This window comes from Artemia franciscana, chromosome 15 (genome assembly GCF_032884065.1).
Source record: "Artemia franciscana chromosome 15, ASM3288406v1, whole genome shotgun sequence".
Taxonomy (NCBI): Eukaryota; Metazoa; Arthropoda; class Branchiopoda; order Anostraca; family Artemiidae; genus Artemia; species Artemia franciscana.
The window spans coordinates 10,465,663-10,483,542 of NC_088877.1; the positions used below are offsets into that span (position 1 = coordinate 10,465,663).

At 35.4% G+C, this 17,880-nt stretch overlaps 1 protein-coding gene across 1 annotated transcript in view; it reads right to left on the minus strand.

The window, feature by feature from the left end:
• LOC136036637 (protein diaphanous-like) overlaps nucleotides 1–17,880 on the minus strand; it is a 170,197-nt gene that overhangs the window by 145,988 nt on the left and 6,329 nt on the right. The window contains exons 2-4 of the mRNA XM_065718937.1: nucleotides 15,183–15,372; nucleotides 5,078–5,182; nucleotides 680–876 (exon numbers count right to left, since the gene is read on the minus strand). Coding sequence (XP_065575009.1) covers nucleotides 680–876; nucleotides 5,078–5,182; nucleotides 15,183–15,371 — 491 coding nt within the window. The 5' untranslated portion in view covers nucleotide 15,372. The remainder of the gene's footprint in view (nucleotides 1–679; nucleotides 877–5,077; nucleotides 5,183–15,182; nucleotides 15,373–17,880) is intronic.

Genomic DNA, 17,880 nt, shown 5'->3' on the forward strand with positions numbered 1-17,880 from the left:
TTTGCTTCAAGTCATTAAATCGACAACTCAAACGTAAAGGTTTCTGATATAGAATAAAAAGTATTTTAAACACCTGCAAAACTTTTTGAAGTTTAATGGCTGGCCCCTAGTGACCCCCTCCCCACTTATCACGCTAAAGTTCAAATGTTTGCTTCAGTTCCCTAAGAATAACTGCTCAACACAACGTCATATCATGAAGCTTTAGAGCAAAGAGCAGGTGGTTCAGAGGAAAGGAACCCCCCTCAGATACAGAATACACTATCGCTCCGTACTTGTTTTTAACAAGTTTTTTTTAGTACCGCCACGATCAGTCGAGAATGACGCCAGTCTTTTTTATAGTGTTATAAACAGAAAACAGAGGTACTATAATCACACAAAATTGCGATAGCTTGGATGGCAGATACAAAATGAGAGAAAATCAACGAATTAGGCCGAAAGAGGCGTCCTTTTCGGCCTCAATCCTGGCAATAATTCCCTAGTTCCTACCCCCTCCAAGCTCAGGCATGTGTTTTCCAATACGTAGTTGAACCTTGATTATGCTTAAGTGATATTTAAGATAGGGATAAAAAGAAACTCTTCTAAGCAAAACCACTCTATGGGAGACAACACTGCTAAGCTGAAATAGATATAAATAAAATAAAAAAATAAAAATGCTGAAAAAAAATAAAAAATAAAGTACCTTAAACATCTTGCCAGAATTTGTAATACTTGCAGAAGTCCTTCACTTTCTACAAATTCATGGACCCAAGTTAAAGGATTGCTTGTTAGTGCTACACGCAATGACTTTAAGCAATTAAAAGCTTTTGAGTGGTTGATGTCCGGATTCCTTAAATACTCAATGAAATCTCCAGGGCTGTCAAATCTACTTCGACTTTTCTAAAAAGAGAATAATATCTTTATGATTAGGAATAAAAAAAATCAACCCCATTCAAAACAAAGAGAAACGGGCAATCATTTCATTATTTCTAGATTGAAAAATCCAGAAATGATGATTACAGAAATGATTAAATGATTACTGAGAAATGGGCAATCATTTCATCGTTTCTGGATTGAAAAATCCCGAAAGGATTAAATGATTACAAAAATGATTCAATGATTAACGAGAAATGGGCAATCATTTCATCATTTCTGGATTGAAAAATCCAGAAAGAATTAAATGATTACAGCATAAATTCGTTAGGGGTACAAAATTTAAGTGTCGACGGAGTGAATTAACACCTAAATTTTCACAAAGTACAGTCAATAAGCTCCAAACAACCATTTATGGCAATACAAGACATGATTTTGATTTATAAATAAGACAATGTCTACGAATTACTCGATAATTCGTTTCAATTTTATCCGAGGAAATCACACAAAACGGCAATTTGGTATATTTTGCCTATTTGGCATTTTATTGGTTTATTTACCATATTTGTTCTATTTGGCAGATCTTTTCAGCAATTCATTTCATCTTTTCTGACGCCACAGATTCTCAAATATCGACAAAAATCTAGTTTTATACCTACTAGTTTTATCAATCACAATAGTGTGGTGGCTTGGCACGGTGGTGACTTCTAAGTAGAAGTAGTGTTTTTGTCGATCACAATAGTTTGGTGGATTGGTATGGTAGTGACTTCTTAGTAGAAGTAGCAGTTTTGTATATCACAATAGTGCGGTGGCTAGGCACGGTGGTGACTTCTTGGTAGAAGTAGTAGTTTTGTGGATCACAATAGTGCGGTGGCTTGGCACGGTGGTGATTTCTCAGTAGAAGCAGTAGTTTTGTCGATCACAGTAGTGTGGTGGCTTGGTACGGTGGTGACTTCTTAGTAGAAGTAGTAGTTTTGTCGATCACAATAGTGTGGTGACTGGGCACGGTGGTAAATTCTTAGTAGAAGTAGTTGTTTTGTCGATCATCAAATTTAATTAAGAGCCATTTCTCGCTTTTTCTAATCATCAAAATGATATAAAAATAAAAAAATTCATGTGAAAACGTTAGTATAGATTTATAATATTTTCAGAATATTTTTGCGAAACTGAAGGGTTTCACAGCCGCAGGAACGACTGTAAAAGTGGGTTTTCCTTCTATCTGTCATCAGTCGAAGAAAGTCGGAGATTAACCTAAAGCTGATCGTAAAATCATCAACATAGAAAGTCTAGATTTTTTAACTCAAGTTTATTAGATATTCAAAAGTATTCTGTACTCCAAATGAAATGTCTTCTTTGGCAGATCTACAGATCTTCTTATTGAGTCTAATCTAGCTGAATGAAAGATCAGTTTCTGTCGATAAAAAAAACGGAATTCAGTAACTTTAATAGCAATATCACCAAAATCATTCGTTAAAAATAACCAACCAGCCGAAAAAATCCATAGCCCCCTTTTTGTCTCTTCCATATTAGCCCTCGAAAATGCCAATAGGTCGAAATGAAAAGGGCATCATTACAAATCACCAGATGAAATGTCTTCTCCGGCAGATCTACTTTTTAGACTGTTAATAGTCTATATGATTGAGTCTAATCTAGCTTTGCAGGAACAGCGGAAGCAATGTATTACAAATAAAACACTATTCTGCCTTACTGATGCGTTTTGGGTTCAAACAAATAGTTATGCACAGTCCAAAAAATAGAACAGACACACAGCAAGACAGGCAAATTGAAATGGAATTATCTGCAAAACTAAAACAGTGCTTGTTCAAGCTCTGCTGAAACTGCTAGTGGCAGCTTTATCGACGCTGCTAGTGCCAGCTCCTAGTTCCAGTTCTGCTAGAAGAAAAAAAAGTTCGACTATTTCGGCTTTTTCTTACACTTTGTGTTACAATTCTCGAATATTGTTACACAAAGTTCAATTTAATTACACAAAGTTCAATTTATCAGTTCAAGCGGCTACGCATTCATTTTGGTCATGCATGACATCAACGCACGCAGAAGAAAGCTATGACGCATCAGTTCCAGCCTACAGACCAGGAGAGAAGAACCCATCCTTTGGACACCAGATATCAAGTTCTTACTTTAGAAAATAATTGAATAACAATTATCCAGTAATCTACAATAAATTCAGGTTACAAAGTAATACTTTGGTCAAAATTTTTGAAGTTTGTTCTAAAACCGACTCATAAGATTGGAAACAATAAAGAGCTAAAAAAAAGGCTGTAACTGTTAATTTTATAGAGGATGTTCAATGAGTTTTAAAGGAACTTCATTTCACTAAAATAATAATTTTGAGACACCAACTAGTAGTTTATGCATACACCATATAACATTTGCTTAAGCAATATTAACATACACCATCCAGTAGTAGTTTGACTCAGTTCTGGTTGGAAACAACCCGCTTGCGCACTTCAATTTCTAATACCTGGAATAACTCAATTTCTAATACTTAATAATTGCTTTTTCAAAGAATTATTTTTCAATAGCAAACCGTTCCAAGTGAAAGCTCTACACTTGCAAGTAGTCAATCGACTGTATCGTCAAACAGGACTTTCACTAAACAACTTAGCCTACTAAATACGTACTTTAGCATTGTGTTTTATCCGTCAATGAAGGGATTATGATTTTATTTAACAAAAACACTCAATTGAGCACTATACTACCAATGTACCCCCCCCCCTCAGTCAGCATTGTACTGTATCCAGCATTATACTACCAATAATTCAAATAGATATAAAATGCAGTCACTTTTAAATATAAAATGGTATAACATATAAAATATAATGTATTAGGACAGTGGTTCTCAACCGGGGTCCACATGGACCCTAGGGGTCCATGTAATATTTCCAGGGGTCCACAGGCAAAACACAACAAATTGGGGTCCACAATGATATTTTTACAATGATATTTGGCAAACTCAGAGCGCTCTTTATTATTAAGAATTCAATTTCTTCTGTAATTTATATTATTTTGAATCGGTTTAGTGACCTACACGGAATAGATATACCGATTTGAGTTTCAATTCCTTTCAAAGTTAATTTTGCCGAAATAGAATTATCTTTGCAAGAGCCCCTCATCGAATTACAAAGTGATAAAATAATGCGGGCAAAATTTAAAGATGGAAAGTAGAATATATGGAAAACAAATGATGTTGCTACAAAGTACTCTTTGCTCTGGGATAAAGCGCAGTTCTACGTTATTGCTTTTCCTACATCTTATCTTGTTGGAGCGGGATTTAGTCGTGTTTCTCAAATTTTATCGAAAGCTCGCAATAGACTTGACATTGTGAAAACGGGTGATCTTCGACTATCATTAACATCAAATAGAACCAAATATAAAGAAGCTTGTCGAGAAGCATCAACCACAGGAATCTCATTGAATAAACATGCCTTTTCCTTTTTTTTTATCACACACTTAATTTCAACTGTTTTTTTTTATCCAATTTACATAAATAATGTTGGAGTGAATTAAACTTCCTGAGGAGCTATTCTCTCCATGAGCTTTAGTTGCTTTCCAATCGAAGAAACTTGTAATATTGTAGTTATTATCACAATAATAGTAATAATAATTATAATAATTATTATTATATTAGAATATTTTATTTGTATTAAATTAGTTTTCATTTAAAAATGAAGCGTAATCGTACGCTATTTGTTTGATAATTAGAACCTTAAAATTTATATTAGTGAAGAACAAAAAATTGTTCTTATGTCCAATAGCCATGAAGGGGTCCACCAAGATAAAAAGAGGGGAAAAGGGGTCCATGGGGAAAAAAAGGTTGAGAAACACTATATTAGGAGAACACAAGTGTGCTAAAGTAAGCTTTATTGTATTTGTTGATCAAAGTGGCACTTTCACTTCACATAAAGTAATGCGATATGCATTACCTTTCTTTATCAGAACGGAAATTTGAATAATAAATCCCCGGATTACTAACACTAGGGATCTTTGAAAAATAGGGCCATGTATTTCATTTCCATCCATTCCATTTCATTCCAACGTGTGTTTCATCCCTATTTCATTAAAAGTCGACTCTTAAAAGTGAAAAGTGATGCCACATTAAAAGTAGAAAGTGGTGCTTTAACTTCACAGAAAGTAGAAAATGGTGCTTTCCACTTGATAGAAAGTGGAAAGCGGTGCTATCAAAAGAGGAGAAAAAACTTAGGTATACCAATGCATTTCCTTTGTAGTGCATTTCTAGCATTTCTTTCTTTTTCGCCAGTGGTATCATTCGCAAAGGGCCTTTTTGGGTATCAGTCGTTAAATTCATATCATCCTGAAATGAGAATACATAATTATAGAAAACAAACCTTCTAGGGCTAAACGGAAAGCAGCTCGTTCGTGGTTGGAGTGGGAAGATGTCACAAACAAAGATTTAAAGGAAATGCGAACTTCCTGGGACGGTGTAATGTGGGGCTTTGAATAGATTGAGATGGAGTGCGTAGCTGTGTTGGCCTCAGGCGGCTTGCTGCTACGGTGAGTTAGTAGTAGCAGTAGTAATGTTTCAACCTCACATCCTCACATCTTAGTGTGCTAACTTATTTACCGTTTACAGTGAAATCGGGATCTAAAATAGGCATAGAAGTTTTCTAATGTAAGGACCCAAAAGTACCCATAACTCAGATAGCAGCTAGCTAATAACGATACCTAGGAAATCCAATAAACTGAACATCAGTTCTGACGATTTTTAATAGGGTTAAAAGCAACAAGAGGGAAAATTTTCCTATTAGAACGTTTCCTTATATTTCTTATTAGAACTTCATAAGTACTTAAAATTTCTTTACATAACTTTACATGTCTGACTCTTTGGGGGAATGGTTGGGGCAAATATTTGGGAACAAAGCAATGTTTGTTCAATTTTTTCCTCCATTTATATTACTGACTTATGTTTTTCAAGCAAAAAAGATTTTTCAAGAAATGTTTCATTTCTTTGAATAATGAAAAATTTTGAAAAATGTTTCATTTCATTTCATCTCATTGAATGCACTATCATGCTGTTTAAATTACTTTATTGACATTTCTAGGCACTAATCCACAATCAGCATAGCCAATTTAATACTTTCAGGATAATATTTCGAATATTTGGGTAAAATCTACTCTCGTATTCTGAAACTAAGTTTCTGCCCCCATTGTAGCCCAGAGAGGCCAGATTCGGGTGCCAGACCACCGACTTAAATGTTATGGCTCATTCACTTTCCAAAACTAAAAACTATTTTATGTGCCACCTAAACTGTATTTATGTGCCATTATACTTATGTGCCACTGCGCTTGCAAACAAACAAATTTAAAAACTTCACATATTTCAGTTTCAGAAATTAATACTAAACGGGTTTAATCTTGGGACATTCTACACCCGATTATTCAATCTACAATACCTCTTAGCAGTATTAGTAAGGTGTTCGCCCGTCAATGAGCATCCCGGGGTGGCGCAAAAATCACAAAGAAACCTAAAAAAGAAACTATTTTTTAGCAAGAAAATCCCTCTATTTAGCCGCAATTTGCTTCTTCGCATTTTAAACGCTAATACCCTAAATTCACCCTAATTAAGCAGGACTCAAATACCAGGCCGAAAACTATTTACAAGCAGCCTATATTCATGAGCAATTCTAAGAGTTTCGGAGTCAATTAAAACGTATATGGTTCTTGACCAAGGATTAAATAGATATACATTTTAAAATTGTTTATGCCAAGTGGGAATACATGTCACAAGTTAAATACAAAATTATACTAAGAAGAAAATGAAGTTAAAAATGAAAAATTATGATAGTTTTATTTATCAAAGCTGCCCTTTGAACCACCAGACCTTACACATAGGGAATGAAATTATTTCACCATAATATTTAGACTGTCTACAACTATAAGGTCTACTATTGTTGCCATCATTTACAGCTAGCTTTAACCTTGGTGTACTCTTTGAACTGTACACACAATTTTTGTTAACACTACTTCGAAAAAAATTAACAGATGATCACTGTATTTTATTTATTTCATATGTTATATACAGTTTAACCAGCAGCAAAGTTTTACCGACGATAAGCAAAAAAAACAGTAGTGTACACTCAACGTGATTGATTTACAAAATCATTTTAACTCCCCCCCCTCCATTAAAGCAAAATCAGAAGTTGCTTTGCCACCTCCTGCCCCACAACAAAACTGTCGCTACATATACAATATTACACTATTCTGTTTATACAATTTTGCATAGTTGCTCAAAAAATATAAAGGGAGAGGTCAGTCAGCTTTTTAGTGAACGAGGGCCTGTTTGAAGATCCAAGAAAAGTATTTTCTGGCCCAAGTCTCACATTTTTAGCGGTCCTTTGTATACATGCGGAGAGGTGTTCACCCATTAAACTTCAGTCATTTGGAGTCATTTGTATTAGACTAATAAAGTGGTGTGGGGCTGAGGAAGGTGAAGCTCTCCTTTTATTTCAGAAGGATTCTGAGCTCGAAAAAAGATTTTAAATTTATATTTATCTGCACATACGTGGAAGAGGTAGAAGAAGTAACCCAAGAACAAGATCTGTCTTAAACTCCCTCCCCCTGTTACAAAGATTCAAACATTACGTCCGGATAAATCATTTTGGTGTTTCCTCCCAAATTTTCCTTCCCAAACTAAAGCTTTACAATTTACACTTTTAGAAGGAGGGTGATTATTATTGCATTGACCTACCACAGCATGAAAAACACCATCATGCACAATAATTTGAGGGGTGATACCACCCACATATTTAGGATAGATCTGAATATGATATTAAAAAGAGCCAAAATTTAACACTGAAAAAACAATCCATTTTTTAAATTTGATGTAAGATTGACACCAGAACTTAAAACAAAGAAAAATTATTGTATGCATGTAGATGGGGGATAACACCTAAAAGCTACCCCCCAACCCCCATCTTTAAACTTTAGAATACAGTTCAGGGTAAGAGTAAACCCATATTTTGTATGCTTTTGATACTTTCTGAAGCTAAAACCTAGACTAAAAACAAAGCAAAACAATACAGTGTTCAATTCCCTTTACAAACAGGATGTAGAGGCTATAAATAATAAAATATATGTAGAACAAAACGGAAATTATTTCTTATAAGACAGTGGAATACGAACTTAAAATGAATATTTTGACCCTATATCCAAGGCATATCCTCAGTAAAAAAAATATAAGAAAATTTCATTAAAACACGATCATTAAAACTAAAACCTTTCTAAAACAGTCCTAGCATCATTAAATCAGGGAAGTTCAACCAGGACTGGTACAACAAGTGAGATGAAAAAAGACAAATCATTCGAGTGAAATAAAAGTAGTTAAAAGTAAGATTTCAATGTAATAGGTTCAGTTGTGTTGTTTACTAGTTTTGCAATATAATTTATTATATAGTTTCAGTTAAATGTCTGTATAAGTGAGTACTCCCCCAATTCCCTATTTAAAGAAATATTATTACTTAGTTTGAGTCTAATTTCAATTACTTCTCGGATAACCTTTTTTATGCCTAAATCATCAAACAGTTCGTGGTAACAAACTGTAGTAAGGAGCGACCCGGCTCAGTAGTAACCAAAACTCTAAAAAATGGAATTTTGATAACAATAGCTACATCAAAAGAATTGCATTTTAATGCTGATTTTAAATATATAAGTTTCATCAAGTTTATTCTTACCCATCAAAGGTTATAAACCTGAGAAAATTTGCCTTGTTTTAGAAAATGGGGGGAACACCCCGTAATAGTCATAAAATCTTAACAAAATCACGCGATCAGGTTCAGCGTATCAGAGAACCCTATTGTAGAATTTTTAAGCTCCTATCTACAGAAAATATGGAATTTTGTATTTTCTACCAGAAGACAGATCACAGATGCGTGTTTATTTGTTTGTTTTCTTTTTTGTTTTTTTTCCCTGGGGTGATCGTATCGACCCAGTGGTCCTAGAAAGTTGCAAGAGGTCTCATTCTAACGGAAATGAAAAGTTCTAGTTCCCTTTTTAAGTGACCAAAAAATTGGAAGGCACCTAGGCCCCCTCCCAAGCTAATTATTTTCCCAAAGTCAGCGGATCAAAATTCTGAGATATCCATTTTACTCAGTGTAGTCGAAAAAACTTATAACTGTCTTTGCGGATCCCTTATTCACCCACAGTCCCCGTGGGAGGGGCTACAAGTTACAAACTTCGACCAGTGCTTACATATAGTAATGGTTATTGGGAAGAGTACAGATGTTTTCAGGGGGATTTTTCGGTTGGGCGAGGGGTTGAGAAGACAGGGATATGCTGGAGGAACTTTCTATCGAGGAATTTGTCATGGGGGAAGAAAATTTCCATGAAGGGAGCGCAAGATTTTCTAGCATTATTAAAAAAAACAATGAAAAAATAAGTATGAAAAAGCTTTTTCAACTGGAAGTAAGGAGCAGCATTAAAATTTAAAACGAACAGAAATTATTACACATATGAGAGCTCACCTCCTACTAATACCTCGCTCTTTACGCTGAAATATTTTTAGTAATTTCAATTATTTATTATACGGCTTTTGCGATTCAAGGGTCATTCTTAATGAGTTGGGACAAAATTTAAGCTTTAGTGTAAAGAGCGAGGTACTGACGAGGGGGTGAACTTCCTCATTTATGTAATAACAAGGGCTAAGAGCTCATATGGCACTTGTGACGAGGCGAGAAGAGCTAGGAGCCAAGAGATCATATGGTATGAGCTCTAACAAAATTCTATGAATCAATAGATTGATTTAAAAAGAAAAATAAGAGGCTTAATGCCGGTCAAGATTTAAAATAAGAGCTCTGAGTCACAAAGTCCTTCTAAATATCAAAATTCATTAAGATCCGATCACCCACTCATAAGTTATAAATACCTAATTTTTTCTAATTTTTCCTCTGCCTTTTGCCCCCCAGATGGTCGAATCTGGGAAAACGACTTTATCAAGTCAAATTGTGCAGCTCCCTGACACGCCTACCAATTTTCATCGCCCTAGCACGTCCAGAAGCACCGAACTCGCCAAATCACTGAGCCCCTCCCCCCAACTCCCCCAAAGAGAGCGAATCCAGTACGATTCTGTCAATCACGTATCAAGGACATTTGTTTATTCTATCCACCAAGCTTCATCCCGATTCCTACACTCCAAGTGTTTTTCCAAGATTTTCCCCTCCAAATCCCCACAATGTCAAAAGATCTGGTCGGGATTTGAAATAAGAGCTCTGAGACATGGATTCCTTCTAAAAATCAAATTTCATTACGATCCGATCATCTATTCGTAAGATATAAAAACTCCAATTTTCATGTTTTCCAAGAATTCCGGTTCCCCCTTCCAACTCCCCCGAATGTCACAGGATCTGGTCGGAATTTGAAATTAGAACTTTAAAGCACAAGATCCTTCTAAATATCAAATTTCATTAAGATCTGGTCACCCTTTCGTAAGTTACAAATACCTCAATTTTCAAAATTACCCCCCCCCCAATTCCACCAAAGAGAGCAGATCCGGTCCAGTTATGTCAGTCACGTATCTTAGACAGGTTTCTATTCTTCCCATCCAGTTTCATCCTGATCTCACCGCTTTAAGTATTTTCTAAGATTTCCGGTCCCCCCAACTGCCCCCCCCCCCAATTACGCTTGATCCGGTTGAGATTTAAAATAAGATATCGGAGTTACGAGGTCCTTCTAAATATGAAGTTTCATGAAGATCCGATCACTCCTTCGTAAGTTAAAAATACGTCATTTTTCTTATTTTTCAGAATTACCCCCCCCCCCCCCGCAATTGAGCGGATCCGTTCCAATTGTGTAAATCACGTATGCAAGACTTCTGCTTATTTTTCCAACCAAGTTTTATCCCAATCCCTACAATCTAAGCGTTTCCCATCATTTTAGGTCTCCCCACCCCAAACTTCCCCCAATGTCACCAGATCCGGTCAAAATTTAAAATAAGAGCTTTGAGACACGATATCCTTCTAAAAATCAAATTTCATGGAGATCCAATCACCCGTTCGTAAGTTAAAAATACCTCATTTTTTCTAATTTTTCAGAATTAACCCCCCCCCAACTACCCCAAAGAGAGCGGATCCGTTCTGGTTATGTCAATCATGTATCTAGGACTCGTGTTTTTTTTTCACCAAGTTTCATCCCGATCCCTCCACTCTAAGTGTTTTCCAATTTTTAGGTTTCTCCCTCCCAACTCCCCCCCCCAGTGTCACCAGATCCGGTCGGGTTTAAAATAAGAGCTCTGAACCACGATATCCTTCTAAATATCAAATTTCATTGAGATCCTATCACCCGTTCGTAAGTTAAAAATACCTCATTTTTTTTTATTTTTTCAGAAATACCCCCCCCCCCCCCCAACTACCCAAAAGAGAGCGGATCCGTTCCGTTTATGTCAATCATCTATCTAGGACTTGTGTTTATTTTTCCCACCATGTTTCATCCCGATCCCTCCACTCTAAGTGTTTTCCAAGTTTTAGGTTTCCCCCTCCTAACTCCCCGCCCCCATCACCAGATCCGGTCGGGATTTAAAATAAGAGCTCTAAGACACGATATCCTTCTAAACATCAAATTTCATTGAGATCCGATCACCCGTTCGTAAGTTGAAAATATCTCATTTTTCTAATTTTTAAGAATTACTCCCCCCCCCCAACTACCCCAAAGAGAGCAAATCAGTTCCGATTATGACAATCATGTATCTGGGACTTGCGCTTATTTTTCCCATCAAGTTTCATCCCGATCCCTCTACTCTAAGTGTTTTCCAAGATTTTAGGTTTCCCCCCTCCAACTCCCCCCAATGTCATCAGACCCAGTCGGGATTTAAAATAAGAGCTCTGAGACACAATATCATTCCAAACATCAAATTTCATTAAGATCCAATCACCCGCTCATAAGTTAAAAATACTTCATTTTCTCTATTTTTTTCCGAATTAACCGGCCCCTACTCCCCCCCCCAGATGGTCAAATCGGAAAAACGACTATTTCTAATTTAATCTGGTCCAGTCCCTGATACGCTTGCCAAATTTCATCGTCCTAGCGTACCTGGAAGTGCCTAAAGTAGCAAAACCAAGACTTTAGGTTTTCCCCCTCCAACTCCCCCAATGTCATCAGATCCGGTCGGGATTTAAAATAAGAGCTCTGAGACACAATATCATTCCAAACATCAAATTTCATTAAGATCCAATCACCCGCTGATAAGTTAAAAATACTTCATTTTTTCTATATTTTGCGAATTAACCGGGCCCCCACTCCCCCTCCCAGATGGTCAAATCGGGAAAACGACTATTTCTAATTTAATCTGGTCCGGTCCCTGATACGCTTGCCAAATTTCATCGTCCTAGCTTACCTGGAAGTGCCTAAAGTAGCAAAACCGGGACCGGCAGACAGACCGACAGACCAACAGAATTGGCGACTGCTATATGTCACTTGGTTAATACCAAGTGCCATAAAAACATGAGGATACAAAAGTTCGTTACGTAAGCTAATATATAAGTTACGTATATCTTTTACTTCTAAGAACATTCGTAAAAAATTAAAAGTTCTAGGTGCCTTTTTAAGTAACCACAAAATTGGAGGGCAACTAGGCTTCCTCCCCCACTCCTTTTTTCTCAAAATCATTCGATCAAAACTATGATAAGACAGCAAACCTTATTCATTATGTTATAGTAAACCGAAGACTGACAATACAAGGTACTAGGGTACATACGAGTGCTATTATTGATATTAGAAGTAAAGATCACCATCTAGTACTGTTTAGGGTTTATTTTAAGCTGAAATTTCGGAATGGTAACTACCTCCTGGGAGGTTATGATGTTAGTAGACTCCAGGATGAGAATTTGAGAGAAACTTTCCAGGAAGAGTTGAATACTAAACTTGAGAGTTTAAAATTAGACAATGTGGAATATGGTTGGAATAATTTTAGAAAAACAATGTGTGAAGTTTCTGATAGTGTCTTAGAGAAGAAAGTTAAGACTGCAGATAGGAATATTAGTGAAAAAGCTTTATGCTAAATAGAGAGCAGAAGGGGTTTGTACAAGAATTATCTGAGTGATAGATCGTATGAAAACGAAAGGAATGTAAAGAAAGTGGAGAAAGCATTAAAGTATGAACTAAGGAGGTATGAAGTGGAGGCCATGGATAAAATTACCGAGGATCTGGAAGATGCAGCTAGACGACATAGTAGTAAAATATTGTACTGGCATGTTGATAAATTGAGAGGGAGTAGTCAGTCCGGACTTGTCCGAGTTAAAGATGGGAACGGGGCCACAATTAGTGATAAGGAAAGAGTTAAAGAGAGATGGACGGAATATTTTGAGAATGTGCTAAACTGAGATTCAGTAGCGAAAAAAGATATAGAGGAAAATGAAAACGTTTGCGATACATTGTATGTGAGGGTAGATTTGTTTTGTGAGGAAGAATTAGCGACAGTACTAAAAGGAATAAAAAAATAACAAGGCTCCAGGTGCTGATAGTGTGGTAAAAGAGTCTCTTAAATATGGTGGCTCTGAGGTTTGAAATAAGTTACTGAAGATTATGAATTGGAATTAATGAACTCTTTAATGAACTAAGGAATTAATGAACTCTTTATTAACTACTAAATTTCAAAAACTTCAAATACACACAACCGCCGGGGGTAGGCTCAAACAGCCCGATGTTTATCCAGTTTATTAATGCTCCGAATAATTAATACATCTAGAAACGGTAATTTATTTATAATTTCAATTTGTAGGATAGATAAACTGTATATTTTAGTCTTATATATTAAGATGATCTAAAAAGCCTCAAAGTTCATCTTCGCTATAATTCGAGAGTGATATTACATTATCCATGTAATGTCCACAATAAATATGTTTAAAAAAATATGAATGTAAAGACGAGATTTTCTACATAAATATTCGTCAGTAGCCTGGACAGAGGTGTCTGCATTGGTAGACCCTTCATTGTTAATAAAAAGAATTACAGAGCTGAAAATATATTTAATGCTTATTACCAAGTTTAACTAAGGACATTAAAACCTTGCAATCAATTCCTGTAGTTGAATCTTCGATAAAATGCTAATTTTCTTCTATTTTATTGTCTAATACTATTACCACTACTGCTAACAACTCACCACAGCACCAAGTCACCTGAGCCCAACACAGCTACGCACGCTCCTTCTCCATCCCAGTCTATCCAAAGCTTCCCTCTTTACACCCTCCCAAGAACTTCCCATTGCCATCAAACCATGGCTAATTGGAGATAAGACCAAGACAGAGAGTCTGAGTGAGAGGCAGAGCTGGCATACGCTTCTTTCACGATTCGAAAAAAAATTATGTCAATTTCGCTTATTGATAGATAGTCTATCATCCATCCATCCTAGGAGAGAACTAAGGTAGATAGTCATAAAACTATGGGATGATCAAGATTTTTGGGTTGACTCATGACAGAAAATGTCCACTGGATGACGCACAGTTATTTTCGAATAATTGCTGAGATATTGCCACATCAATATTTATATAGAAGTTTTGCAAGCACACTACTTTTGCAAGCAACTACTTTTATTAAACCCAAATGAATTACTTTTCTTTACTGCATTTGATGTACCAGTCCTGGTTGAATTTCCCTGAATTATTGATGCCAGAACTATTTTAAAAAGATTTTAGTTTTAATGGTTGTATTTTAAGGTAAATTTCTTATATGTTTTTTCATTTGCTTTGCTGAGGACGACCCTTTGATACAGGGCCGAAATATTCATTTAGAGTTCGCATTCCATTGTCTTTTAGAAAAAAGATTCCCTTTTGTTCTACTTTTTTTGTTGCTTACGATAGAAAAGTAGTGTGGTATTTGTCACTAGTTACTTAGAGGGTATGACAGGGAGAAGATCTAGAAATGTTCTAGGATGATTTCTCTTACAGTAGAGACTTTAGCTATACAGTAAAGACAAGCAACTGAATTTGTGTCTTCCCTTGTTTTCATATAGTGGGAGGGGGTGGGATGCGGGTGGATTAGGGCACCTATTCAAGGGTTTTTTTCAGCCTTAATTTAAAAAAAAAAACATCCAGATTCTCTTGATTTTACCCATGTTTCCCATTTAATTTGCGTTTTTAAAGACATACGAAAAAACTCACCCCCTCCTCCCTCACCAGAATTTAAACCATTTTTGCAATAAATATGGCTATTTTTTCATTATACATTAATTACCATTAATGCATTAGCATTTTTCTTTTGTTTCTTTAACCTGTCTCTTTTGGGAACATGTGGGGTATTGTAATGGCATTTTAACTATCTATTGTACAATATTATATTCACTATATTCAATAAATAGAGATCATGCTAACCAACATCTTCTCAAACTCTTCCTGAATTTGTTCATCAGTATAATTCGCCAGGCTAAAATGAATTTCTTCATTGATCTCATTAAAATCACTTTCTGACTGGGGTCTATTCAAAGTGGCACTTGATCCTCCATATGCTGGCAATTTGATACCTCCCTTTTTGGGTTTCTTAAGTCCAAACATTTTGTCCATCCTGAAATACACAACTAGTTGATTAAACTGATGAAAGTGCAGACATTTCAATATATAGATGTACATGTTACTCCTTGTCAGTGATAAAAATTATTCTCAATCTGTAGATACAAGGACCTAAAGCAAGAATCTTGGCCTGGTACCCACTATCCTTTAATTAGCAGATGCAAGTGTAAGACTTTTTTTTTTACAAAAAAATATATAGGGATTCTTTGGAGAGTGGCTCTAAATGATTACATGGTGATAAGTATCACAGTCCAAATTGGAACATATTAAGTGCACACTTCACAAGCAGGATTTTGTTTTCATCAAACATAGTATATAAGGGTTTCTGAGCTTCCTGATAATAGATCAGAGGCTAGTATTGTAAAAATCATTAAGGTTGCTACAGTCAAAGGATGATTTTCATTAATCAAAGACCATATGTACAAATTTCACAATAATAATGCAACTTGAGAAATGACAAATCAATCAAAGATTATAATTTATAACACCTTTGTTAAGACCCTAAAGTAGTTGACCTGAAACCCCACTCATTGACCCAAAGGCACCCCCAAATTTTCATTTGGGCCAAAAACAGTTGGTTTACAAGGACAATATTTGGCAATATGTCATCCCTCATCCACAGAAAGTATTCTAACCATCTCATCCTTTCTCTCATTATAGCCCTAGTTATTAATGTACCCAAAACAATATGTTGGCAATTTCTATGTAAAACATCTAGCGGATCCTCCTCTGTAAGTTAAATAAACAATAAAGAGGATATTACAATGACAAGATTTCAAAGACCATTAATTGTACAAGGAAAGTAATTGAATATTTTGGCTAATGATGTTAAGACTGTTTTAATTTTGGTTTTACTTTCATTTTTCTTGTTTTTATTAGAAGTTAGATTTCATCTTAGTTCCACTTTTTGTTTGCTGTATATGGTTATTAGACATATTGTCAAGATATTATTCATTTTTCTTGCCATTCAATTTTCTTTCCAACAATTACAATTAAAAAGTTTGATTCATAAAACAGAATCACCTTTCAAGTCTCTTTTTTTGTAAATTGGCATCAAATCAAAATTTTGATTCAGTCTGAAGACTTGTTTAGATCAAAAGCCTTCTGACATTGCTTAAACTTAACTCACTTCCTTAGAAAATTCAACTGAAGCTTAAAATCTTTCCTAGTTTAACAAAGGGCCAAACTAAAGATGAGGACTTTTTGCTGCCTTGGATACCAAAACTAGGAGTAATTAAACATTTGGAAATAAACTCATAGCCTATACCGTGCCAAGAGAAGAGTGATCTCTACTCACTCCCAAGTTTAGACAATTGCATAGAAGACAAGTGGGAAAACTTTTGTTCTTCTTTACTTTTGGTTAAAGTTCACCTTTCATTGACTCTAGGTTCTGAAAACATAACTCAAATGATATGAACAAGATTTTGGGCAGTATTCCCACGATTTTTTTTCCTCAAAATTGAAGACATATTTTTCAGACTTTTTCAAAACCTTACAAATCAGGATCTAGCAAAAATATGGGACTTGGAGTACATTCCTTGGACATTTTGTGGGATGTTTGTTTATTTCTATAATTTTATTTTTATAATCCCAAGCTGATCTAGTTTCATCAAAGGGCACTGTCCATTTTATTAAGATATTTAATTTCAAAAATGTCTATCACCCCCAAATTCACAGTTTGGAGTTCTAAAACCAAAAAATTAACAAAAATCATAAAAACAACAAAATCAGAAAGGCAAAGCCATTCATAAGTAAAAAAAAAAAAAAAAAAAAAAAACTAAGCGACAAAATGTCAGAAAGTTGAAAAGGTAAAAACTAAAACAAAACTAAAAAAGAGTGAGATAAAATTAGCATTAGAAAGGTTTAAAAGAGAATATATAAGCAAGAGGGAACAAAAGAATCAAACAAACACAAAAATTGGGTTTCACCAGTGCCACAGAAAAAAAGGAAAACTAGTGGTTTATTTTATCAGTAATAAAAGGCACAAAAGTTTTTTTCATACCTGGAGGTTAAGTAACAGATAGGGGACAAAACAAGAACAGGCTCAGAAACAGTACATGGCAGGTGGTATCTGGATGGAGGGTATCTTTTGGGCAAAATTTTTTCCATGCAAAGGTTTATTATTGCATTTTTTGCAATACCAGTTCACAACATTCCTCTCTTGTGCTCAAGAGTTTCCAGCTTGGCCTTTTTTAGAAGGAGCGAGTATGATACCTTAGCTCCTTTAAAAATTATTCTCATGGCTCTTTTTTGAATGCATTCAATTTTTTCTGATTCATCACAAGAGATGCCAGGATGCCAAAATGGACAAGCATATTCAAGATGCAGGTGGATAAAGGAAGTGTAGATCCTTAAAGAATGGGAAGGGGGACGTTAAATTTGTTCAAGAGCTTAAGGAGAGACATGGACATATTAGCTTTTTGGATAATATCTTTAATGTGGATATCGCACTTTAAATTAGAGGAAATTGTAACACAAAGTAATTTAAAGGAAGACATTGAAA